Source organism: Arxiozyma heterogenica, assembly GCF_036370985.1.
Source record: "Arxiozyma heterogenica strain weizmannii chromosome Unknown scaffold_11, whole genome shotgun sequence".
NCBI lineage: Eukaryota > Fungi > Ascomycota > Saccharomycetes > Saccharomycetales > Saccharomycetaceae > Arxiozyma > Arxiozyma heterogenica.
The window spans coordinates 1,104,264-1,130,190 of NW_027042664.1; the positions used below are offsets into that span (position 1 = coordinate 1,104,264).

At 31.9% G+C, this 25,927-nt stretch overlaps 11 protein-coding genes across 11 annotated transcripts; 5 read left to right on the forward strand and 6 right to left on the reverse strand.

Annotated features, from left to right (window-relative positions):
• Nucleotides 1-855: 855 nt before the first annotated feature.
• Nucleotides 856-1,359, forward strand: GRE1 (Gre1p; the record flags this gene model as incomplete). The annotated part of the gene is made up of 1 exon (XM_064857138.1): nucleotides 856-1,359. The coding sequence occupies one exon, from the start codon at nucleotides 856-858 to the stop codon at nucleotides 1,357-1,359; it is 504 nt and encodes a 167-aa protein (XP_064716271.1).
• An 854-nt stretch (nucleotides 1,360-2,213) lies between these two features.
• MMT2 (Mmt2p) lies at nucleotides 2,214-3,851 on the forward strand (the record flags this gene model as incomplete). Its single annotated transcript, XM_064857139.1, has 1 exon — nucleotides 2,214-3,851. One exon carries the CDS (start codon nucleotides 2,214-2,216, stop codon nucleotides 3,849-3,851), a length of 1,638 nt encoding a protein of 545 aa, XP_064716272.1.
• Nucleotides 3,852-4,478: 627 nt separating this feature from the next.
• On the forward strand, nucleotides 4,479-5,474 carry ALG5 (dolichyl-phosphate beta-glucosyltransferase; the record flags this gene model as incomplete). The annotated part of the gene is made up of 1 exon (XM_064857140.1): nucleotides 4,479-5,474. The coding sequence occupies one exon, from the start codon at nucleotides 4,479-4,481 to the stop codon at nucleotides 5,472-5,474; it is 996 nt and encodes a 331-aa protein (XP_064716273.1).
• A 236-nt stretch (nucleotides 5,475-5,710) lies between these two features.
• On the reverse strand, nucleotides 5,711-7,537 carry CET1 (polynucleotide 5'-phosphatase; the record flags this gene model as incomplete). The annotated part of the gene is made up of 1 exon (XM_064857141.1): nucleotides 5,711-7,537. The coding sequence occupies one exon, from the start codon at nucleotides 7,535-7,537 to the stop codon at nucleotides 5,711-5,713; it is 1,827 nt and encodes a 608-aa protein (XP_064716274.1).
• Nucleotides 7,538-8,883: 1,346 nt separating this feature from the next.
• Nucleotides 8,884-14,544, reverse strand: FAS2 (trifunctional fatty acid synthase subunit FAS2; the record flags this gene model as incomplete). The annotated part of the gene is made up of 1 exon (XM_064857142.1): nucleotides 8,884-14,544. One exon carries the CDS (start codon nucleotides 14,542-14,544, stop codon nucleotides 8,884-8,886), a length of 5,661 nt encoding a protein of 1,886 aa, XP_064716275.1.
• Nucleotides 14,545-16,203: 1,659 nt separating this feature from the next.
• SSO1 (syntaxin) lies at nucleotides 16,204-17,157 on the reverse strand (the record flags this gene model as incomplete). Its single annotated transcript, XM_064857143.1, has 1 exon — nucleotides 16,204-17,157. One exon carries the CDS (start codon nucleotides 17,155-17,157, stop codon nucleotides 16,204-16,206), a length of 954 nt encoding a protein of 317 aa, XP_064716276.1.
• Nucleotides 17,158-18,240: 1,083 nt separating this feature from the next.
• Nucleotides 18,241-18,945, reverse strand: NSL1 (MIND complex subunit NSL1; the record flags this gene model as incomplete). The annotated part of the gene is made up of 1 exon (XM_064857144.1): nucleotides 18,241-18,945. The coding sequence occupies one exon, from the start codon at nucleotides 18,943-18,945 to the stop codon at nucleotides 18,241-18,243; it is 705 nt and encodes a 234-aa protein (XP_064716277.1).
• Nucleotides 18,946-19,540: 595 nt separating this feature from the next.
• VMA11 (H(+)-transporting V0 sector ATPase subunit c') lies at nucleotides 19,541-20,041 on the forward strand (the record flags this gene model as incomplete). The annotated part of the gene is made up of 1 exon (XM_064857145.1): nucleotides 19,541-20,041. One exon carries the CDS (start codon nucleotides 19,541-19,543, stop codon nucleotides 20,039-20,041), a length of 501 nt encoding a protein of 166 aa, XP_064716278.1.
• Nucleotides 20,042-20,301: 260 nt separating this feature from the next.
• On the reverse strand, nucleotides 20,302-21,732 carry RVB2 (RuvB family ATP-dependent DNA helicase reptin; the record flags this gene model as incomplete). The annotated part of the gene is made up of 1 exon (XM_064857146.1): nucleotides 20,302-21,732. One exon carries the CDS (start codon nucleotides 21,730-21,732, stop codon nucleotides 20,302-20,304), a length of 1,431 nt encoding a protein of 476 aa, XP_064716279.1.
• Nucleotides 21,733-22,844: 1,112 nt separating this feature from the next.
• Nucleotides 22,845-23,954, forward strand: ENV7 (putative serine/threonine protein kinase ENV7; the record flags this gene model as incomplete). Its single annotated transcript, XM_064857147.1, has 1 exon — nucleotides 22,845-23,954. The coding sequence occupies one exon, from the start codon at nucleotides 22,845-22,847 to the stop codon at nucleotides 23,952-23,954; it is 1,110 nt and encodes a 369-aa protein (XP_064716280.1).
• A 699-nt stretch (nucleotides 23,955-24,653) lies between these two features.
• Nucleotides 24,654-25,508, reverse strand: SUI3 (translation initiation factor eIF2 subunit beta; the record flags this gene model as incomplete). Its single annotated transcript, XM_064857148.1, has 1 exon — nucleotides 24,654-25,508. The coding sequence occupies one exon, from the start codon at nucleotides 25,506-25,508 to the stop codon at nucleotides 24,654-24,656; it is 855 nt and encodes a 284-aa protein (XP_064716281.1).
• Nucleotides 25,509-25,927: the final 419 nt, after the last annotated feature.

Consider the following 25,927-nt stretch of genomic DNA (forward strand, 5'->3'; position numbering starts at 1 on the left):
GTTTAACACTGATGTGTGGACATATTACATCGCTATTGACAATCCCTTTTCAACCTTTTTCTTTTTTTCTTTTTTTGTGTCATAACCAACCAGATCTACAAAACTTAAAGTAGATTGAATACAGCAAATATTAAAAATATTGAAACAATGCAATAATAAAATTTTAAAAAAAAAAGATTGCTAAAGATACTACTGACTCTTTTTCTCCCTCTTTTTTGTCGTCCTCTTTTCATCAGTATTGTTATTAATTGTTTGTATCTACACGTTTATAAGAATCTAAGGGATAACAAGGATTGTATCTTATTATCTAACGTCCACTGTTTAGTTAACAGTTCTTTGTAGTAACTAACATATCATAACTTTGTTTTCTTTTTAATAATCAGACAAATACTAAAGTTGGGAATTTATAATCTCCCCTCAATGTAACCATTCATTATCTCTATCCAAGCAATCCTTTAAATTATATCTTTTTGTTCCTATTATAATTATAATCATCATCTTAATTTTTGATTCTAAATGCCAATTAATATGAAGATATATGCACATGTGTGTATTAATATATTTTCATGCAGACTAAAAATTAACATTTATATATAAGTAACTGAAAAAAAAAAAAGAATATCATTAATATGTATCCCTTTAAAATAGATTCTCTTAGTTCATTTACACATGTTTTTAATACTAATATTTTTAAATATATATATATATATATATAGAAAGAAAGAGAGATATTTAAAAAAAAAGTAGACAGAAGAAGTACCTACATAGAAAAAATTTCACTAGTCAATTTTGCTTTGTTATTTTTTTTACTAATCCCTCACATTACAAGAACAATAAAATAAAAAATAAAAGAAGATGTCTAATCTATTTAATAAATTCGCTGAAAAGTTGCACGGTGATAACGACGACGACCAATCAAGAATGTCTCATCAACGGAGAGAGCAACAACAACAAAAGAACAACTCTATGCAGTCTGAATCATGGCGTGGTGGGAATCAAAGTGGTCAAGGTTACAATGATTACAATGATGATGATGATAATGACGACAATTTTAATACCGAAACTTTTGGTACCGCTGCTTCAACCACCACCGGCCAAGGTTATAATTCAGGTAATTTGTCTCAACAACAGAGTGGTGGTTATACAAGAAATGCAATGGGTCAAAACATGGGCGGTGACCGTGATGATGACGATTTTAATGACTCAGGTTTAAATGACGAAGAAGAGCAAATCGAAGCAGACAAAAATCAGTCTTTCGGTAGAAATATGTCTAGTGGGGATAGAAGATCAAGAAGAAACCAAAGTGATGGGAACAGGTCTCAAGGATATCAAGAAATGTATGGTGACCAACCTTGGTAGATAATTATTATCCGTTTTTTATTTTATTTTATTTTTTTTCATACTTTCTCTTATCACGTTTCGGTTTCTTGATTAGTTCAACATGATTATATATCAATCATAAGCTAATACTCTATGTGTTTTTTTTTTTAATTCATTCATCTGTTTGTTTGTTTATGTCTCAGTTATATATAATTCGATACACATTTTAATTAGTTTAATTATATTACTCTTATTATTATTATTATAATTATATATTCCTTCTAAAATATAAGATTGCTTTTCTTTTCTTTTTTTTTTTCTCTCTCTCTTTCTGACCTCACCAAACTAATAAAATACAAAAAAAAAAATGAATAAAACTCTGGGGGGAAGCAGATTCTTGAGGGTGTCATTTTTTTATTTTTTTATTTTATTTTATTGTGGGTTTTCGTCGTTTGTGTGCCATATTTATCTCGTTTCTTTTTCTGGCTTTTTCCTTTTTCTTTTTTCTTCTCTTTATTTTTCCTTTGTTCGTTCCCCTCGAGAACCAGGATTTGCTTAATAATCGTATACATATGTAGATAAATGTATAAGTATAAATATAAATATAAATATAAATATAAACACACACACATATGCACATATACACACACACATACATATAAATATATATACATGCATATTTATCTATATATACATATTTGTACACCTATATACCTACCTCTTCTCTATTAGTGGTTATGTCTCCATAATAGAGAATCCAAGGAATTGTCTATTAACAAGGTAAAATAAAAAAAAAAAAGTAACTCTTTTTTATTTGTTTATGAAATGTCAATCTAGTCACTATCTTTTAAACCGATCACATATATAGATATATACAATCATAAAAATTTACAATGTTAAGAACTTCAATTCTATTTATACCGACAAATATGTTTAGGTCGGTTGCCACGAAATCAAACATTTCTAGATATGGTTTCATATCTAATTTTATGATGACTCAAAGATTCCTGCTATCCACCACAAATGTTTCATTTGATCATAATCAAAATCAAATTAATGAAATGTCCCAAGGTTTAAAAGGTTTAAAAAAAGATATAGAACTGGAAAAACAAAGAAGAAAATTATTTGACAAGGACCCTTGTTTGCAGAAATTGGCCGAAGACTTCTCGCCTAATGAGCATATTCATTTAAAAGAATCAGAGACAGAATTTAATGACTCTTTTACACTCGACGCGAAACAACATGCAAAGAATATAGCATATATGTCTTCTTTGAAACAAAATAAAACAACACTAGATGATCATAACCATAATCATATATCATGTCATTCCCATTCCCATTCTCATTCTCATTCTCAACCGAACCCTTTGCTTGTACTAAGTTCAAATGAAATCAAAAGGAATCCTGCTGTTAGAATTACATGGATTGGTCTAGCAATGAATATAGGGATAGCATTAGGCAAATTTGTTGGTGGTGTAGTCTTCCATTCTCAAGCTCTTCTAGCAGATTCAGTCCATGCAGCAAGTGATCTTATTTCAGATGTCTTAACTTTGTTCTCTGTCAATTGGGCAGAACAGAGACCAACAGAAAACTTCCCATATGGTTATGGGAAGGTAGAAACTCTAGGATCCCTGGCTGTGTCCACAATTCTAACTATGGCTGGTGTGTCTATAGGTTGGAGTTCAATCTGTGCTATTGTAGGTCCTATTATTCCACACACCATTTTGGAAACAGTCACTGCATTCATGGGCCATTCACACGCACATGTAGGACATTCTCATGGCGTTACCACAGAAGGTGTTACCAATATTAACGCCGCGTGGATAGCTGCCGGGTCTATTGTCATGAAAGAATGGATCTTTCAAGCCACTAAAAAAATTGCTCTCGATACTAAATCAAATGTTTTATTAGCCAATGCATGGCATCATAGGGTAGATTCCTTGACTTCTTTCGTCGCATTAGTAGCTATTACATCAAGCTATTTCTTTGGTATTCAATCATTAGATTCAATTGGTGGATTATTGGTCTCTGGTTTAGTCATTAAAGCAGGCACTTCAGGTATTGTTGACTCGGTGAATGAACTGATAGATAAATCTTTACCTCACACAGATGAAAGGTATATCGAAATCGAGACTATCATAAAAGAAAGCTTATCTAAATTGATCTCTAACAATAATTCGGATAAACCCTATAAGATCAAAGACTTGACTGTATTGCTATCAGGTAGAAATATCAGAATAAGTACAGTTTTAGAAGCACCTTTGCAGAGATGGAATAACGTCTTAGATATTAAAGAATTAGAAAATGTGACTATATATTTAAGAACTATGATAAAACATAATATACCACATGTAACAAAAATTAATATCGATTTCATAGAAGAAATAGATCCATCGAAAGAAAATGAAGAAAACGGGCATGAATCCACTTTCGATAATCATTCTAGCCATGATGATAGTATTCATAATTCACATAACCATATACATACCCATACAACTTTGAATAACAGTACTCATACACATAAACATTAATTGTGGTTGATTGCATAAATTGAGTAAATAAATACTCGCGTATATATACAGATATATATAACATCAAATGTCAATATATACGTCCTGATAATATTTATTTTTTAAAGCTTTTACATTTGTATTTTCAATCATTAATGTCTGCATTCAAAATATAACTAGATTACAAGGTCACCTTGTTATGCTTACCCTATGTGATGAACTATTCCCCATTATGCCACATTAGTATCACACTATATTTAAGATAACTAATCTATTTTTTATTTATCTATCTTTTTTTATCTTGTATATAAATGGAAATTTTCATTTTGTGACGTCGGAAGGTTAAAGAATCTCAAGAATACAAAAAAAATAAATAAACAAAAAATGAAAAAAAAAACACTTTCAGAAAAGCCAAACAATCCTTGCAAGATGTATCATGTTGTTTTAAGTTTAAACCTCTAAATTTAAAAATACAAAGGGAAATACATACAATTGACTCAATCAATCGTATTTCTCAAATTACAATCTTCCAGTATTCTTCTTCTTTTTTTTCTTCCGCATTTTAATCCTATCTTTAGCTAGATTCTGTGTTATTAAGCATTAGTGAGTAAGAACTATAAATAACAACGACTTTTTGCGCGTTTCAACATGTCATTACTATCTGTCCTAAAACATCCACATTTTCATATATTCATTTTTACAGCTCTAATTGCTAAAGTTGTTGGTATTTACCTGTTGATATTTTTATTATCACATACACCACGGGATCCCTTTCCAGAAGAATTAGAATATATTACTATTGATGAAAAAGATGGTATAAAGAGGCATAAATTACCGACTTCAAGAGATGAAGCTATCGACTTGTCTGTGGTAGTTCCAAGTTATAATGAAACTTCTCGAATCCTAGTTATGTTAAAGGAGGCCATTGAATATCTACAAACAAATCTAAGGGACAGATGGGAAATAATAATTGTAGATGACGGGTCTTCAGATGGAACTACAGGATATTGCTTAAAACTATCCCGAGAACAGTTTCATTTGAAACCTGGTCAACTTCGGGTTATTAAATTTACTCAAAATAGAGGTAAAGGTGGTGCAGTAAGACAAGGTATGCTTCACATTCGTGGTAAGTACGGTCTTTTTGCAGATGCTGATGGCGCAAGTAAATTTAGTGATATCTCAAAATTACTCTCAAACATAAAAGCTATCGAGACTAATAAGGCCAAAACTAATGCAAATCCCGCTGCTGTTGTTCTAGGTTCCAGGGCACATATGGTCAATACTGAAGCTGTTATAAAAAGATCGTTAGTTAGGAATATATTGATGTATGGATTTCACGGATTAGTTTATGTATTTGGTATCAGATCAATTAAAGATACTCAATGTGGGTTTAAATTGTTCAATAGAGAGGCAATTGAAATGATTTTCCCATTTTTGCACACTGAAGGTTGGATCTTTGACGTAGAAATTTTGATTTTGGCTATTAAGAAGAAAATATCTATCAAAGAAATCCCAATTTCATGGCATGAAGTTGGTGGATCTAAAATGGATTTAAAGGTTGACAGTTTAATGATGGCTAAAGATTTAGTGATTATTCGTCTTGCATATATGCTGGGAATCTATAAGCCTACACATAAAATTTAGCCATTAGTTAATGTTTGTAGATCAACAAACTAGAAATGCGGTCTACGAACAGAAAATAAGCAAAAATGTAAATAGATCTGTACACGAATGGTATTCAAATAGATGCATATATTATCTCTTATACATAAGATAGAATTCTATTTTAATATTTAAACCTACAACTACAAAAAAACTGAAATTTTCATCAATACCACTAATTTATATGTAATCTAAATACACGTTTTTATTCGATTATGTTATTTCTTAGTACCTTCGAAAATCTCTGCTGATAAAGATGTCAACTTTCTCCTTATGATAGTTCCATTATTTAAAAATGTTCTAATTAGTTCTGCATATTGCCTACTATCATTAGTAATATTATCAAAGGCTGTTATTAGTGCAGGCGTGTTAATTTCTAATTCCACCTCATGTGAGATTTCATTACTATTTCTTGATGGATTTTGACTATGAGTTACGACTCTAGTAACGTCAATCCTAGTACATGAATCATTATGTATATAACTCACCCTTTCTTTAGTTCTGATACTAGTAGGAGTTTGTGATTGATATTTTTCTGGTGGATCATTATCTGGTACTGGCAATTCCAAGTTCAATGATATTTTCACATCATAACTGTCTTTTGGTGAGTACAAAAGTAATTGAGCAATATGCCTTTTCTCTATAAATTGTCCAATACGACCTGTTCTAGTATCTGTACTCATTCTTAAAAATCGAGGTCTTTGAGTAGCAATTCCTACTCTATAGACTGAATCCTTGGTAGTCGATTCAATTACACTAAATTTACCACTATTTTCAGTCATTTCTCCTATACCACGAATATACTTATTTAATTCCTTAAATAATACTTCATCGATGTTTGGTGTCATATGAGCATCTAACTCTGTATAGATAGCTTGAGAAGAAATTGGTGGATTAATACGGTCAGGCAAACCACCTTCCCTAATAATACCAAATTTCATTTCTAATTCTATAAATTGTCTCACTTCAGGGTCGATTGAAAATATTGTTGCATAAACCCAATCCTGTACAGATTTGGTTAAATCATCATCTGGTATAATATTCAAAAAGGATGGATCTAATTTAAAGTTACCACTATTAATTTGTTGTAAAGCATTCAGTGTCGGTTTCCATTTTTGCGCCCAAATTGGAACATTTTTATATTTATTTGGTTTGGAGGCTGAGGCAATTTCTTGAAGCATTTGTAAATCCTTCTTTATTGTATTTTTCTTTAAAGTGGAGGATGATTTTTCTTCAAATATATTATTTACCTTAACAGGCTGAATGGAATTTTCAAGTCCTTTTTTCCTTGTGTTTTCAGATATTTTATCATTGGGTGATTCACCATTATCCTGTTTTAGGTTATTCTTTTCTTTTTTCTCCTTATCTATTGGCTTGATTTCTTGGAGTTTATCATTCATAGTTTCAGTTTTGATATGGGGTGTTTCAACTTCATTACTTAAAGTTTCTTTATTATCAGTTATGCTATCTTTTTTTAGTTCTGCTTGGAATGTAATTGATGTCTGCTCCTTTGGTGAAATTGGTATCTCTTTTACCTTCTCATCTTGCTTTGTAGAAATAGATTTACTTGAGGTAATTTTATTAGCAGATATCGGAGATGATGACTTTTTTTTAGGAGAATCTCTATCTTGCTTGTCATAGTTAAATGTCATCCCTGCATCAAAATTTACCTCTCCATTACCAACGAATTCGTCATCTGTATCAGTTTCATCACTATCTATGTCAAAATCATTAGAGGACACAGATCCTGATATTATATCAGAACCATTTTTGAACTTATCATAATCATCATTGGCATTATCATTTGATATCTCTGAAACATTAGAAATATTTTTAGATTGTTCTTGTTGTGAAGGTTGTTCAAAATTTTCTAGTGACTGCTTCAATAATTCCTTTTCTGTTGAATTATCTATTCTGGATTGTAACGACAGTTGAGCATTACTACCCTTCTGTTCTTCTACCTCTTCACTTAGCTTTTGTAATTTATTCTTGTCATTCTCATCGTGATTAACTAAATCATCGAGAGATAGTGCACGCTTACTCATTGGTTAAGTCTAATTGTTAATTATATTTATTTGAATAGATTACTAATATTATTCTTTTGGTGATAATACCCAACTCACTGCTTAATGTTATTTTTAACTACATTTTTTTAATCCATGAATACCCGTTTTTAATGCAGTCTGAACTTATCCGTCTTTACCTTTAGATTTCTAAAAATATTCGTTTTGTCTATTAAATTCAAATAAGTAGAAAATAAAAGAAAAGTTGCATTTTGTGCGGGTAATCATATCTTTAAATCAGATGCTCTTTTATAAGAATATTATGTACATGTATTAGCAAGGAAGTTACGAATATTTAGTTAAAAACAAAGTAGTCGACTGAGAAGCTATATACGAATATAAAAAAGTGCATAATGTACAATTAACTTGAAAAAAAAGGACAATTTTGATACTAACATATTGAAAAAGAACTGTAAAAATGACGTGCTCCCAAAATATAATTGTATTATTTCCTACAAACATATTTTGTGGTAAAAATGGCATAAATACTATAGCCTGATTAAATTAAATTAAGATAATATTCGAGCATTGATATAATGTTTGCATATTTTTTTGTATCACATCTAATATCTATCAACTAACCAAATGTTCAACACTTATTCTTGAGTTATGTTCAGTATTCTCTGATATCGATATCCCATTATCATTTGGTATTTGCTTTTTAAATAAAGCATGGTTAGTGTTTGAGTTTCTGCTTGATCCCACCTCTTTTTTAATGTAATAAGTTAGATTCATTAATTACAATATGGATTGTCCCTATTGATTGATGATTATTGAAATGTCTTTCCTTAAATACTACTCAATTCAAAATACCTATTTTCTTTCTTTTTGAAGGAACCCCTGTATTAAATTGTTAATGGTGAAGGGGTAGTTAGTGTGGTATTGACGGTTATATTACGTATCCTGGTGTTGAGCGGAAATTTATGGTTATCTGTAGTGTTAAAGACAGTAACACCTGTCAATTGACTCTTTTTGTCTGAATGTATTAAGTCTCACATGTGATGTATTTTAGCTTTTTTTGAGGGTATCATATTAAGATGGATCATTATTATCTTGGTTTGCTTAACACTACCTTCATAATTGGTAGTATTACCATCAGGAACCATGTTAATTGTTGTATTGTTTTTCTTCGATGACATACTTTTAGTATTAATATTTTTAGTATTATTGGAATCCATTTTTTCTTAGAATACAGAATCTTTACGCTGTTTCAAATTAGTAATTGCACCAGAAATTTTTAACAAGTATCGTATTGGAATGGTTTCTCGATGATAACAAAAAAAAATTAAACTATATAGCTCTGTGTACGTATACTATATACTGTTACACTAGTTCTTAGAAGAAATGGCAACTGCAACAGATTGGAAATCATCATGAGAAATAGAAACCTTAACAGATTTGACACCAGCTTCAGTAGCAATTTGTTTGGCATTTCCATGTAATACAACTTCTGGAGCAGTACCATTTACCCTAACAATTTCAATGTCTTTTAAAGAAGCCCCAGCGCCTTGAGACTTAACACCTAATGATTTGAATACAGCTTCTTTAGCAGACCAGGTACCAGCAAACGAACTTTGGACTGAAGGTTGTTTTTGACAATAAGCAATTTCTGCTGGTGTGAAATTACGTTCAATAAAAGTTTCATTTTCAATGTTAATACTTTGAATCAATTCAACATCAACACCAACACCATTATCAGAGTCAGTAACATCTTTGGTTAAAGTTTTAATCATGGCAGCAGTTGCAGCATTCCTTTCATAACTGGTATCATTTTGAATAGACTTCTTATTGAAAACTAACTCACTACCAGATTTTGGATCGGTTGAGACACGAGCCAATGGGTCTAAGTAGACAGATTGTTCTAGATCTTCAGTGTATGGGGCATGTTCCTTACTGATGAAGATCTTGTTTTGTGTCATACCAGTGTGGAAGAATTGATAAGCAGCTTTTTCCCTGATAGAAACTTTCTTGACATATTCTTCGTATGTTAACTCATCGATAGCACCATATAAGTAATCTGGATGAATAACAATGATTTGACCACCCTTTTGACCAAAACCAAATGAAGTAACAGAAACAGCCTTAATACCATCTGTCTTGATTGTCTTAGATGGATATAAGACATATTCATATTGTTCAAGAACTTTATCAATATTGTCTGCATTACGATTACCTGGAACAATACCGGTGTTTAAGATTTGCAAAGCACCATTTAACATCCATGCACCTGCAGCACCCTTTGGATGACCAGTTAAAAACTTCTGGAAGACACCAAAGACTGGGTTACCTTCAGATCTACCCAAGTGTTTCATCATTTCGTTGATAGTAGCAGATTCATTCTTATCATTGGCCTTAGTAGAAGTACCATGGAAAGAAGCAACACCTAAATCATCTATAGTTAAGCCATAAGTAGCTAATGCACCTCTTAATGGCGCAATACGTGGATATCTCTTATAGAATTCATTACCCCATTGGGCTTGAGCAGCCTTTAATTGCTTTTCCCCTTCGAGTTTAATCTCCTTAGTACGTTCTTCAATAAATTCAGATTTATCGTTTTCTGGGATTTCTTCCATTTCAGCCTGTAATAATTCTAATTCATCTTCTACCCATTGTTTAATTTGACTTTTGCGGTTAGATAATTGACGTTTTCTGTATTTAATATCTAATAATGGAGAAGCATATTTCAAAGAACCATGGTGTTCTCTAGCAGTGGTTAAAATACCCTTACCTGGGGCTGGAACAGATCTACCAATTTTGTCAGTAGCTGTAGCAGTTAAAGCAACAATACCATATATTGGAACACCCATTTTCAAAGCTAATTCAGCAGTCATAATAACTTGGATACCAGAACCTTGAGCTTCCATGAAACCAGAACGAGTGGTGGTGGCAGGTCTTGACATTTCTCCAGGGGTACGGCCATGTTCAAATTCTTCAAGTGAGTTGGAAGTCGCTTTCATATTAGCGAATTCGTAAGAACCTTCTTCTTGGAAATCATCGTAACCACCAACAATACAAATCTTAGCCTTACCAGATAAAATTGTTTCAGCACCAATATCAACAGATTCAACAGCAGTTGCACAGGCACCAACAGGTGTTTTGATTGGACCGGAAGAAGAAATTAATAACATATTAACCCAGGCAGACATGGTATTAATGAAGGACTCTTGTAAGATATCGTTTTGAACTGGCATATCTTTATAACGGTCTTTAAACATACCACGTAAAGCAGAGACACCACCCATACCAGAACCAGAACAGTTACCAACTTCAGAAACATGAACATATTTGTACATCTCGTATGGATCAGTAATCCCAGAAGCAATAAAGGCTTCAGCGACAGATACTAGGACAAATAAAGTAATTGGATCAACTTGAGAAATAATATCTTCAGAAACACCATAAGTTTTGGCATCCCATCCAGTTGGAATTTGACCAGCAACTAAACGGTCGAATCTTAAAGCTTTTGGAATCAACAAAGTAGCACCCTTTAATAATCTAACAGAATACTCACCAGTCTCTGGAATTTGGAAGATATCAACCTTGTCGCCATGTTCAAGTTTGAATTGTTCGGCAGTTTCTTTAGAAGTTTCAAATGGTTCCATATCTTCTTCGACAATAACTTCTTGAATCAATTGCTTTTTATTTGGGTCATAACCGTTAAATAATTCAGGCTCGATTAATCTGATACCAGCATGTTCTAAGATCTGCTTTTCGTACTTAGTCTTGATATCCTTATCCTCAATAGGTTCCTCGGTCTTGGCATCTACCCAACCAGTGTATGGACGACCCTTCAAATTACCATTATGATACTTAATTAAATTCATAATCCAGGCCATTTCAACACAACCTTCAAGAGAGAATTCACCAAAGGCTTCCATCTGCCATCTAGTTCTAGAAGAACCCCATGGACCAACTTCAGAGAAACCAGTAATGACAACGATCTTCTCCAAATCTAACATACCTTCTAATTCTGGGGCAGCAATTTTCTTAATATCTTTGTAAGATCTCAATTCTGGGAAGCCTAATTGGATGTTAGCTCTTGGTTGAATTTCAACTTCTGTATAGGCAGCATCAGCTTTATCACCATTAACAGCTTTGTGTTCTAGTGCAGTCTCAATAGAAACAGCTTTTCTAATTTCAGAAGTTTCAATTAAGTCCCTACGTAACTTAGCAGTAAAGTCCTTTAAGTCCTTCAAATATTGTAAACCACCATTTAAATCAGCCATGACAGGAGCCTTCTGACATAATTGGGTAACTTCTGGGGTCAATAAACCAAGTAAGTTGAATGCCATTTCTTTCTGGGAGAAAGTACGAACACCCATCTTTTCAATACCTTCAGCAATGATGTTGTTAGCACTCATCAAACCAGTACCTCTGGTCCAACCAATGATAGCACCACAGACAGTTAATTGATTAGCCCAGGATTCGGAATGCCATCTATTAAATAATGTTTCTAAAGATAACTTAGATTCAGAGTATAAACCGTCGGCACCAAAAGTACCGTGATTTGGAGACATTGGTAAGATAACTTGAGCTGGTCTGGTTTCAATATCCTTGGCTGATTTATGTTTTGTAACATAACCCATGATTCTATAGATGTTGGTTAACATGATTCTATGAGCAAATTCAGATTTGGAATCAATATTTTGCAATTCAATACCATTTTCTGGAATAGCGGCGAATGGAATAATAGCATCTAAATCCCAACCTAAACCACCATTCTTTTCATCATCATAAATGTAGTCAATAAGAGCTTCACAATCTTTCTTGGAACCTTGGTTAAATGGAACAACAATTAAAGTAGATCCTTTAGCACCATATTTGGCGTATAATCTTTGGAAATAGTCTAAAGTTGTCTTATTAAAGGAGAAGGTAGTAACAACAACTTTGGCACCACCTTGTAATAAACCTTGCAAGATTTCACCAGCAATGGAACCTTTACCAGCACCAGTAACCAAGATATATTTATCCTTGAAAGTGGTACCGTTGATGGCAGCGTTTTCCAAACCGTCAATAAATATTTTAGACGATGTTCTATCGTATTTCCAGGAGCCGTCAGCTAACTTCTTCTTAATATGTAGGAATGGAACAGTAGCTCTTGGAATGGTAGAAGATATAGCACCAGTGGCCTTTGGTTTATTTGATAGAGATGCAACTTCCTTGGTAGAGTCCTTATCCAAATCATCATCATCGTTAATACCGGCAGTAGTTTGGGTTGCATCAATTTCCTTGGAATTGGATAAGAATTTGATTAATTCTCCATATAACTTTTCAAACTCCAATTTAGTTGAATCAGAAATATTGTGTTCTGAAGCTTGGGCATTAATAGCCTTGTAGACACGAGTTAAATCTTGTTCAATAGTTGGTTGATCTTCTTTGGATAATGGACCACCAAGGGCCATTTCTTGAACATATTGGGAGAATTTTCTGACTTTTTCCCTTGGAGCCTCTTCATATTTGATGTTACCATTCTTGTCAATAGTGGTTTTGGGACCAGTTGGCTTAGAAATATCTCTGTAAACAGGATCAACATCCAAGACCTGTTTACAATTTTCGATTAATTGTTCACCTAAAGACTTAGCTAATTCATAATTTTCACCCTTAGAGACATCTGTATGAGTAATATGATATTCCATAAATCTGATCAAAGCCTCATTAGATCTGTTCATAATGTTAATAGCTTCAGAGACTACTTCTCTGTCTACGTTCTTTAGAACACCATGAATGATTTCAAAGTATAATTGTAATAAGGATTGTTTAGCCCAGTTCCAGGAGGAATCAAAGACTCTAGCCTTCTTCCTAGAAAAGTTGGTGGTCAAGGAACTGATATAGAATTCTCCCATTTCTTCAGTCAAGAAATCTAGTTGCTCTTGTAAAGAAGTAACGGTATCCTTTTCCTTTAAGTATTTTCTTTCCCCATTATTTAGATCCATTTTCAAGTAACGGGCTAGTACTTCTAATTGTTGGCGTGCTAAAACCTTGTTGTCCTTAGTCAATTCATCTAGAGCGGCAGCATCGATCGTAGCACCACCAGCACCAGCACCATTAGCAGCTGTAGAAGAGGAAGCAACAACAGCTAAATTGATACCGACCATACTTGCATACTTTTGGGCTTGTTCATCCAAGAAAGCCTTTGCATCAGCTTCAGAGCCAAGACGAGAAGCGGGTTCGTTAGTCAAGGCTACCAAAAGAACAGAATCCTGTCTACCACTGGATAAACCCCAACGAGTTTGTAAGTATTTTCTGGCTACGGTGATTGTGAAACCACCAGGCATCTTTGAGGATATTAATCTGGAGATTAAAGATGAAGACTGTTTACCTAAAGAACCAGAGAAAGAATCTTGGAAAGTTTCAGCTAACTCATCTAATGGAGTCTCTTCTGGTTTTTCTGGAGTAGTGCCGAATTCTTTACCTAGATCACCAAGAATTTCATTTTGGACAGTAGATTTACCACCAACTAAATCTTTGATGGTTTTGGACATTGGAACTGCGTCCAAAGATTTTTTTAGTTTTTGAGCCACTAGAGTATGTAATACTAAAGCAGCAGTAGCTGGTTCATCTGGTATTTCAACAGCAACAGTTGGAGCAGGGGCAGCAGCAATTGGTGCTGGTGCTAGTGCCGGTACCGGAGCTAGAGTTGGAGCAGAAATCTCTTGTTGTTGTTCTGGTTGTTTTTCCTTAGAGTCTGCAGCTAATTCAGAAAGATCTGGAGTGTAATAAATTTCTTTAGCATCTTTAGCGTAACAAAGAACTTGTCTTTGCAAGGATAAAGCAGCATCATAAGATTCATAATTATTTTTTAAAGTTCTCTGGGCCATCCCAGCCAAAGTTGGAGAAGGACCGATTTCAACTACTCTTTCGGTGTTTAAATCCTTTAAAAAGACATCCTGGGTTTCAATCCATCTAACTGGAGATGCGAATTGGTAAGCTAACAATTCAGTCAATAAGACATGAGCTAATTCTTGCTCAACTTCAGGTTTCATAACCATCTTTTTCTGTATTTTTGTTTCTTTATTTTATTTTCTTTCCACCACTGCTGTCTGATGAAGCGGTTTCGAAGTGGATTGAGTTTATGAGCTAAACAAGTTATTAAGGTCGACAAAAAAAAAGCAATTGGGTAAAATTGGCAGGAACAAAGAGGAGACGAGTGCGACCGAGAAGGACCTGTTCTCGACTCAAAAATGCAAGTACACAAATATATATAGCTATAGATAGATCGATGGATATGTTAGTTGTTTAAATATACCATTTCCAATTCTACATAATTTTAGGACATTATACCACAGTCAAAAACTTTTGTGGGAAAAAAAATAAAAAAATAAAATAGTGCTGTCAATTATTTTGTCTTTTTTTGCATGTGCAAATATTCACTCAACAACTATGCATGTGAAAATACTAAATTCCCTTTCCTCTGCAAAAAAATTAAAAAAAAAAAAAAAAAAAAAAAACAAAAATAACAAAAAAAAAAAAAATAAAGAGAAAACTTTTCGTGAGTGCACCGTTTCTCTTCTTTTTTGCTGTTTGGTCTTGTGTTATTATAACTCGATTACTATAAAAAGAGACATTTCTTTTTTTTTTCTTCTGCCACTTCGTTGGTTTGTGTCTTCCTTACATTTAACGGTATTTGCTTGGTCAATTACTGTAAGAGTTTTTGTTTGGCTTGGTTCTGTACGGAACAGTATTCAGAATATTGTACCCAGAAGAATAATAACAAGCAAGTGTTGTTTATTTCCTATTGAATTTCCCAAAAACGTATAGAAAAAAAGCCTTTCAGGTAACTGTATAAATTAGCTATAGCTGGTTAACTCAATTCTAACTACCTATAGTTTTTTTTTCTTTAGGATCATTTACCGTAGTTGCGACTACACCAAATGTATTCACAACCCCACAGTTATGTAGTCATCATGAACAAATAAGAATGATAAATTATTTTGTTTATTTATTCATTTATTTGTTTGTTTTTGCTATATTTCCTGGAAACTAGTTTTTGGTAGATCGATGTGATTATTTCCTTCTTCCACCCTGACTTGTATATATATATATATATATATATATATATATATATATTAATTTGGTTACAGTGTTGGGACTAAAATATTAGGAATATATTTGTATGTAAATGTTCTCTTGATGTTTATTTTGCAATCTAGTAAAGTTTTTTATCGCATCGACTCTTGTACATTTTGTAGTTGAGAAGAATGAAGATAATTGGAAACTTGGACATATTCACACAAATTATTATATTTAATGATGTTACATATTACTATTGTTATTGTTATTAATATTATTATTTATAATATACAATAAAAGAAAGAAATGAACGCTTTATTTTTGGTTTTTTTTTTTGTTTTTTTTTATCTGTTCAATAAAAGAAATAAAACAAAACAAAATACAATCAGTTTACAGAAGTATTCATTAAACGAAACTAAATTATGGATTATAAATTACATTATACTGAGTTTATAATTCAGAATGTGATGGACAAAAGAAAAAGAAGAAAAAAGTGGATGAATGAATGGATGGGTGAATACATATTAGTATCAGTAATAATGATGACAATGGAAAAAGGGTTAATAAAAATAGTCGTAATAATACTGGTAATAATGAAACAAAAAGTTAATCAATATGTAATATAGACAAATGAAATATCAACGAGTCTTAACAACAGATGGAACAACAACAACGACAACAACCACTGCAAAAATCAAGAAACAAATAATGTAACATCTCATCTTGTTTCTTCTTGCCCTTTTGGCACTCTTAACAGCTTTATTAGTATGGCCTACACCTTGTTCTACATCTTGTTGTGCGTCCTCCACATTCTTATCTATAACTTCGATATTTTCTTGTTGTTCAATGACTAATTCTTCCATATCATTGAACAATTGGTTTAATTCAGCCATGGTCTTCTCCAACTTTAATAGTTCTTGATGTCTGGCTTGCACTTCTGCTAATGCAGTCTTAGCCTCACCACGTCTATTTGCGTTCAATAGAGCCTGAGAAAAGATTTGTTGTCCGCCAACATCGTTGATTGCAGCCTCGACTTCCTCGTCAGTAGCATCGGGTTGAATAATCTTATACTGTCTCTTTGCTTGTTCTTTATTTTCGTCTTTATAGTTGGAATCGATAATTCTATAGTCCTGAATCAATTTTAAAAATTTTTGTCTAGAATTCTCTGCCTGGGCATGCTTATTGGGATCATTCAAAGCCAACCTTTGCGCATTTTTAATATCGGTTTTTAGAGTGTACTGTAAATCTGAGGCTTGCGATATGAAATTGTCAAGAGAATGTCTTAAGTTCATTTCGTTCTCCTCACTGATTTCAGTCAGCAACTGTTTATGTAGATTATCGATTTGGTTGATGATTGATTCATAATTACTCAAGTTGTTATTGATGTTATTAATTTTATTCATAAACGAGACAAAATCAGTACCATCCTGCTGTTGGGAAGTGGACGTATCTTGGTTAGTTGCAACGGTAACTGGAGCTCTATTGAGATCTTCGTTCATTTCATATTGGTCTTCTTCATATGGATTTGTATTTCCATATGGATTCGTGGTGTTTGTGTTATTATTATTATTATTATTATTATTGTAACTCATTCTATCTGTGTTTTGCAACAAATTGCACGTGATTCTATAGTCCTTATATCAGTTATTTATCAATTAATCAAAACAAACAAACAAACAAAATGAATAAAAATAAAATTAAATTAAATTAAATTAAATTGAAAAGAGGATTATGGTTTTGGTTTGGTTAATTGAATGATATCTATCTTTTTTATCTTTGTGTTTTGTTTTATTATAATAGTACCTGCAAGTATGTAACTTTTTAAAGCAAGACGTATGTATATATTTAAAGAAAGAGGGCTGTGTGTAAGAAGCCATTTGAACGTAAAAAGTATATAGGAAAATATATAGCTGGAGAAAAATAAAATATACACAAAAATGGTAAAACAAAATAAAAGAGAGAGAAAAAAAAAAAAAAAAAAAAAAAAAAAGAAAAGAAAAGGAAAAAAAAAAGTTGAAAAGTCGAAGAATCGTTAGACCACAAATTGTTATTAAGAAAGAAGACAGAAAGGTACACACAACTCTACATGGCAAGTTATAGGGATAATAATGACGATAATTGTAACGATAATGATAATAACTAATTAATTGGTTGATAAGCTAATTGCAAAAACAATCAATCAGCCAGATAAACTGGACGAATTTCAAGACTTCAAAGTTCCTCAAAACGAAGAATAAAATGAAATAAAATGAAATAAAATGAAATCTGAAAAAGAATATATAACACGATAACAGCAGCGAAGATTGTGGGGCCCGCAAAACGGCGAAAGTGAAATACTCCAAACACCCATACACCATTCACGGTTATAAAGGACTCTTTCCCCCCCTTTTGCTTTTTCAAGTGTAATTTGTGTTGGTAGACAAAAGCGAAAAAACAAAAATAAAATAAAATAAAAAATTAAATAAAGAAAACGCAGGAAGCAAAGACAACAGATTTCCACAAACGGAATATTGAAAACAACAACAACAACAAAAAAAATGAAAAAGGAATAAAGACCTAAACAGAGCGGGAGAAATGGAGCTTAAAAAAAAAAAAAAAAATAAAAATAAAAATAAAAGATTTAGTGATATTTATCATAAATTGTTGAAGTTATCATAATGCAGGAATTGTTTTGCTCATTTGTGACGAGTATAATATTTGGCCCACTTATTTAATGTTGTCACATCTTCTCTTAGCTGTGGTAGTTTGTCTATACTCTCGTGCAACTGTTTAATTGACTCCTCTAGTGACTCACATAGTTCTGTTTCATTCAAAGCGTCAAAGTTTGTATCTACTATATTTTCGTCAATGGCACGAACGCTAGTGTCACTATTAGTTATCTTATTGATTCTTTTATCTAATTGATTCAAGTATTCCGTCTCTCCTTTACGATATATCTCATTCATTAAATCAGGCGCTCGTTGGCGGATCTGAGATACTTGTACACTATAATCTTCCCATTCTTGGTATTTTTGTCTAACCTCTTCATTTAACTTTACATCAAACGGTTCTAAATATTTGGCTTGTGATTCTCCAATCACATCCCCCAGTTTTCTTCCTGATATATCCATGTTACTTATTACTAATGAATATGCTGCCTGATCAACAACTAATTTCAAATATTCTTGTAAATTTAATGATATTTCTCTACGAATGGGATCATCTTGTAACGATATCTCATTGTCATTATCACTCCCTTTGTTTTTATTTTTATTTTTATTTTTATTTGCTGGCAATATCGTTTGAATTTTAAATTCTAATTGCTCCAACAATTGGTCACTGATATACCTAACTTGTTCAATAGGTACATACACTTTGTCGGCTCTATGTGATGAACTCATGTTTTATTTCTTGAATATATATATATATATATATATATATATATATTTCTTGTCTACTTTTATTATATTTTGCTTTCCCTTTCTTTTTATTCTTTTTTTAAAAATATTTAATGTCTTAATATTTACTCTATTAGTTTGATTCTTTTTTTATCTTCTCCATTTTTTTGCATTAGAACTTACTGTTCTAATAATTATCTGTATATGTTTCTATTTCTTCCATGTTACATCAAAACAAAACAAAAAGGTCAAAGAAAAATAAAAAAAATAAAAAAAAATACATAGAATAGATACTTTTTTTTTTCTTTTTTTATTTCAAAGGCATAAAAAGACAAATGTTAAAAAGAATCATATTGGAAAGTCTTGTTACTATGATTATTACAATGATCTGATATGGTGGGCAACCTTACATATAATTAAATAATCATACATTTTTCAAAAATATTTAAACTAGCACTAATACTCTTTTTAAAAGTATAGAAAAAAAAGCAGTTTTTTCTGTCCTGTTTTGATCCCTTTCCTCTAAGCTAAGAATAATACACAACATATATATCCCCGAAGATATACAAATACATTTCTACATAGGCTAAGATTAATAATGTCATCTGAAGTCATGACTAATCCGTATGCACCACTTTATGCCCCATTTTTTGGGTTCGCTGGTTGTGCAATTGCCATGATCCTATCAAATTTGGGTGCGGCTATAGGTACCGCTAAATCTGGTATAGGTATCTCTGGTATAGGTACTTTTAAACCAGAATTGATTATGAAATCTTTAATACCCGTAGTCATGAGTGGGATCTTAGCTATCTATGGTCTAGTGGTTGCTGTTTTGATAGCAGGCAATATTAACCCTCAGAATGAATATACTCTTTTCAATGGATTCATGCATTTAAGTTGTGGTTTGTGTGTTGGGTTTGCTTGTTTGAGTAGTGGGTACGCCATAGGTATTGTTGGTGATATTGGGGTTAGGAAATATATGCATCAGCCAAGATTATTCGTTGGGATCGTTTTGATTCTTATCTTTTCTGAAGTCCTTGGTTTGTATGGTATGATTGTCGCATTGATCTTAAATACTAGAGGTTCTGCTCCTCAGTAAGTAAACACGTAGGAGTATCAGATATACATATATATATATATAAGTGTACATATAAATATAAACAGATGTGAATACATTATCTTTCGCTTACTATCTCTTTTTAAAAATTATAAAGTAATATTAAAAAGATGATGATGACGATAGTTTCCAAGATAATAGGACACTCACTAATTTTGTAATATACAAATGACATAAATAGAGATGAATTTACCCCTTTTTTTCTTTCTTTTTTTATTTTTTTTTTTCATCTAAGCTTATATTTATTCAGTTGTGTCCATAGCACTGTCGTCAGTAATTGGTGCAGTTGCAGTGCTTGTTGATATGGTTACTTTCCCCTTATCGTCAATATATTGTGATTCATTTTCTTGGACATATTTCACTGATCTGGCACTATCTAAGAATAACAAATAGGATCTCTTAACATCTTCCACTTCTACAATATTGCTCTTCCTCTTTAATGAAATTTGTTGAGCAACCGAAATCAAATTACTACTATAGCGTAAACTTGTCTCTACCCCTGTCTTAGTTAATAAATCTAATGCATCTGGGGATAATTCAACTTCTTCCTCCTGCGCTCTGATTGATAAAATAGCTTTAATTTCCTGTTCATTGTAATTCGATGTGGTAATGATAATGGATCTGTCAAGTAAATCTAATGGTAACCCGTGTGGAGATTTGTAATTGGTTCCTCTGGTTGTTGAGATACCTCTATTCGTAGCCATAATAATAATTGGAGCAAATTCGTCTTCTAAAGCTCTATTGATGAACGAAAAACATTCAATGTCTAGCATGTGAACTTCATCAATAAACAACACACCAGGAACTATCTCTGCTTTCCCTTCTTCTTTCCATTCTGCTACTTTAGAATTGATTTGGTCTCTTACTTCAGATCTTATTTCACCAGTGTCACCAGTGAATAAAGCAAGGAATCCTTGAGTCCTAGAATTGATAACATCAATTTCATGTAATGATACTGTATGAACTACAGATTTTCTTTTTTGCAACTCACCCTCTGGACATTGAACAAATCTCGTGTCAGCTCCCATTGCATCGTAATCTCTTGACCTAGCAAAGGATCTACCTAATTTAGTAATTTTCCCACTAGCTTTATCAATAGAAATAACATCACCAGCTAAGACTTTTTCTTTCGTTAGTCCATCAATCATTTTATTCCCTAGCTCATAAATAGTCTCCATATCAGTGGTCTTGATGGTCAATTTTCCTTGTTTATGGCCACCAGTAATCGATCTGTCGATTTGAATCTCAACAACCTCACCTTCAATTAATTCAGTTTCTTCCTTGATTTTGATACCAATAGATTTTCTAAAAGCTTGAGTTAATGCTTCAGTCTTACTCAATTCCAAAGAGAATACTTCAGAGCCAGCAATGGTGGTAAATGGAACATCTTTGCCTAAAGATTGGGCAAGACCCATGGCCAAAGCAGTCTTACCAGTGGAAGGTGGACCAGCTACTAAAACAGCTCTACCAGCAATTGTACCATTTTGAACCATCTTCAATATTATACCGGCAGCACGTCTAGCTTGTAGTTGGCCAACCATACCTTCGGCAGACTCTCTTGGTTGTAGGTTGTCATCTAAACCCAACCCAGTAATATGGGAATGAGATGCAATCAAAGAAAGTGATTTTAAGGAGTCTGAGTTTTCTGAGTTATCACTAGTTTGAATGGACATTTAGTGAATTATTAATTAGTATTATGTAGTGTTCGATTATCTAAAGGCTAACAGAAATGTTCGTCCTTGTTATTATCATAAAAAACACTTCGGATAAAAATACAGAAGATAAAGGGAAGTAAGATGAGGTCTGAGTTAGTTCTGTGTAGAAACCCAAGCGTGTATATTAACATCAAGTTGAATAAACACATTACATTCTTACTTTTATTTCTAATGGATTGTAAATTTTTATTTAATATTTTTTTTTTTATTTTAGAATTCAATTTATTTTTCGAGTTTCCACATTGAGGGATGGATGGGCCCTTAAATTTTATGGAAGATTTCACATTAGGATTAATGAATTATTAAAATACCCTAAGCATTTTATGGTTAAAACAAAAAATTAAATTACTTTGTCCTTCAAAGCCCTAGTTCAATAACATAAAAAAATGTAAAGACAAAGAATTTGCTATTTTAAATGATTTTTTGAACCGTATAAGTAAGCAATCTGTCATAAATAACACAAACAAAGAAGCACAACTGATGAGTAATTATGTATCGTTTTTATGTACTAAGATGATTACATGGTCCATTGTGTGCATGTATATATAGATAAATTAATATATATATATAATATATTAATTTATCAAAAAAGCTTGCTTTTGTGCGATTTTAAAGTGTCAATAAGAAAATTTTCCATTATGTCTTACTTTCTTGGTTAAGGTTGTAAAATGGATTATCCTAAAACTTTATATAAAGAATTTGCTTCAAATAAGACTTGAAATAGCACAAATATATCCATCTATAGAAATCAGTAGTATGGAACAATTCTGGTAATTATTCAAGACATCTTCTTGTATCAGTATCTTGAAGGAAAAAGTTCATTCTTTTGAACGTGTTAAAGGAAAAAGTTACTCCGAAAAAATCACTTGTGTCTAAAGTTTATCAAAAATAAATAGGTTCCGATAAAAGAAGGAAGAAATTGATGTCTGTGATATGCTAGAACTAGCAAGCATATTTTGTTTTAGAATGAACTGTTGGTTATATTTATCATTTAAAAATGGGAGAAGGGTTGAAATGTCTATTTGTCCTTTTTTTAATTTGAAATTTAAATTTATATCAGCATTTATAGTATGCTGGAGTCAATTATTGATACAATATGCAGTTGTTGCTACCCAATTTGGGATCATTCAAATTCATATATAACAGTTAATGGGAGGAAATACAGATTAAACGGATTGTTAAGTGAAAATACTCTATCTTTCACATATATGGTTTCTATTCAAAATGCATCAAGTAGTGTACTGATAGATCAGGATTTCGACACTAATAGATTGGTATTAAAACAGATCATTTGTCCATTTGGAAATATTGAGAATATATCAGATGCCTTGACAGAGATTAAGAATTATAAGACTTATAATTCTAAATATATTATAAAATACATTGATTCTGAAGTTCTGCAAAGTTATGATGGTTCTAAAACCGTTGTAATTCTTTTACCTTATTATCCCAGAGGGCCTCTCAAAGACTTACTTAGTCTTAATATTTTAAATGGAGTAAGTAGTATGTCAGAGAAAGAAATAGTAAGGTTGATGATTGGTATATGTAAAGGATTACTCATATTACATGATCCAACTACAAATGAGGAGTTTCAAGATGAGGAAGATGAAACAAGTTCAGTTTTTATGGAAATCGATCGAGATGCAGCTTCATATTTAATTGATACTCCTTTGGAGATGGGTTTGTTATCATCTCCAAGGAGTAGCTTTGGTTCTTTGATACATTTGGATATCGAGCCTTCTTCTATTTTACTCTCAAATGAAGGTACTCCTATTATATCACAGTTAGTATCTATATTTTCTAATGATATGGAGTTTAAATCTGATGTTGATGTTGCTAGATTCAAAGAATGGGTATCGTGTCATTGTAATATATATTATACTGCACCTGAAGTGATTAATATAAAGAAGAATTCGATGATTGATTGTTCAGTGGACATTTGGTCTCTTGGTTGTGTTTTGTACACACTGATGTTTGGAATCTCGCCATTTGATAGAGAAGAACAGATAAATGGTCTGTCTTTGCAGCATAATATCTCTAATGGGCTGTATAGTATCCCTCAAGATGCCCCATATTCACAGGCTTTAGTAGACATTATAAAATCTTGTTTGAAAATTGATGCAATTTTAAGACCAACAACTAATGAGTTACTGACTCAATTACAAACTATATCAATTTGAATTTATTGGATAGAAAAGTACTAGAATGAAATACATACTTATGATATAATACCTTTTGTGATGGGAAATTTATGTCGTCGAAGAATATGGACTTTTTTTTGATACATTTATCATTAAAATGATTTGTTGTTAATCTTTAAAACCAAAATATCGGTGGAAGACTGGTTAGGGAAAAGCATAAACTAACTTAAACCTTTTATTTAATGTTTCAATTATAGCAAGAATTTTCAAGATAAGATTTATGGTAGGTTATTTCATTTAATTTAAAAAAAAAAAGTAATATCCTTACAAAAAATCATTATGTATATAACTATGATTTGCCTTCTAACTGAGATAGAGTTTTAAGAAAATAACACAAAAAAATTATACTCTTATAAGAAGCGTTAACCTTTCCAGTTTTGTTTTGTTTTGTTCTATTTTATTTTATTTTATTGATATGTATTTGATATATACATCTATATAGGTTCGGTTTAATCGTAATTTGATTATTATACTACAATTTGGTTTTTATAAATTAATTTTATGACAGATGGAAATAATTATATACGAATAATAAAGTTTGTCATTTTCTATTTTTTTTTTCTTCTTTTAATACTATATAATATTCATTAAAAGTATTCTCATTAGTAGTAGTAGTAGTAGTTATTAGTATGATTGTTTTTTTTATTACTATTATGTAAAAATATTTCTATTAGTTGTTTACATTTTTTTTCTCTTACCGACAGTGGCTTGGAAACCTGTTTTAATAGAAGAAACAGATCTTGTGGAACCACAACTCTTACAAACCATGAAAAATAATCTATTTGATTGTTCTTTCTTTAATTCAGTGTTGATACTCTTACATGTTTTACAAGTGACATATTCTAAAATGTATCTTCTTAAAACATTTTCCATTTGTTTAGATTGGAATTTACCTTTAATAACTAGCCTCTTCTGCCCGTCCACGGAGCCGGATGTACCCAATTCAGCGAATAGATATTGGATTAAATGGTCTGGAGATCTTTGTAGTTTTTCAGAGATATCTTGGATATTAGAGAAAATAGTCTTTTTACCATCACGCAAACAAACTGGAGGTGGGATTCTGAACTTGGGACCAGAACGATCACCAGCCAACTCTGGGTTATTAGTTCTTAAGATATTAAAAAAACGAGACAATAATTCGTTGTATGGTAAGCCAACCTGTTCGTTAGCGGCAGGTTCATTATTTGGAGTTTTAGTTTCTTCAGTGACACCAGCCTTGGCCAATTCTTTTTCGAAATCGTCAAGACTTGCTTCCTTGGACTTCTTCTTTTTCTTCTTCAAAGTTAATTCACCAAGGGCTTCAGAGACCTCATCTAAATCGGTGGAGGAAGTGGAATCCTTGGAAGAACTGTTCTTAGACTTCTTCTTTTTCTTTTTTAAGCCAGCAAAGATATCTTCTTCATCACCGCCATTGGTGGAAGTGGAATCATCTTTTTTGATTTCGGCATCAAAATCTTCTGGGGTGACTTTCTTGGACTTTTTCTTTTTCTTTAAAGCAGGGTCAAATCCTAATTCTGCAGCTAAATCAGACATGTTTTATTTCTATCTATTTGTTATTTTTTAGTTAATGATATATTTATAAATATAATACAATATATCTATTTATTTATTTATCTCTTCCAAATATGTGTAATATAGGTACACGTCAATACAAGTAGTTGCTCCCCACTATCAAAAGAGATGTCAATGACTAATAAGATTATTGTACAGATAGCTACTTTTATTAATAGTTTGTATAAGTTTTAAATCCATTATAGCTTATCTACAATATTCTACTGCCAGAATGAAAAAAAAAAATAGAAGGTTTCCAATTGAAATTTCTTGAAAAATTTTTCAGTTGAGAGTATTTCCTTTCTTTTCTTCTTTCTTTCTTTTTTTGTTTTTATGTTTTTTTTTGTCCTTTCCATCGTGAAAAAGAAAGAAAAGAGAAAACACAGAAAAAAGGACAGAGA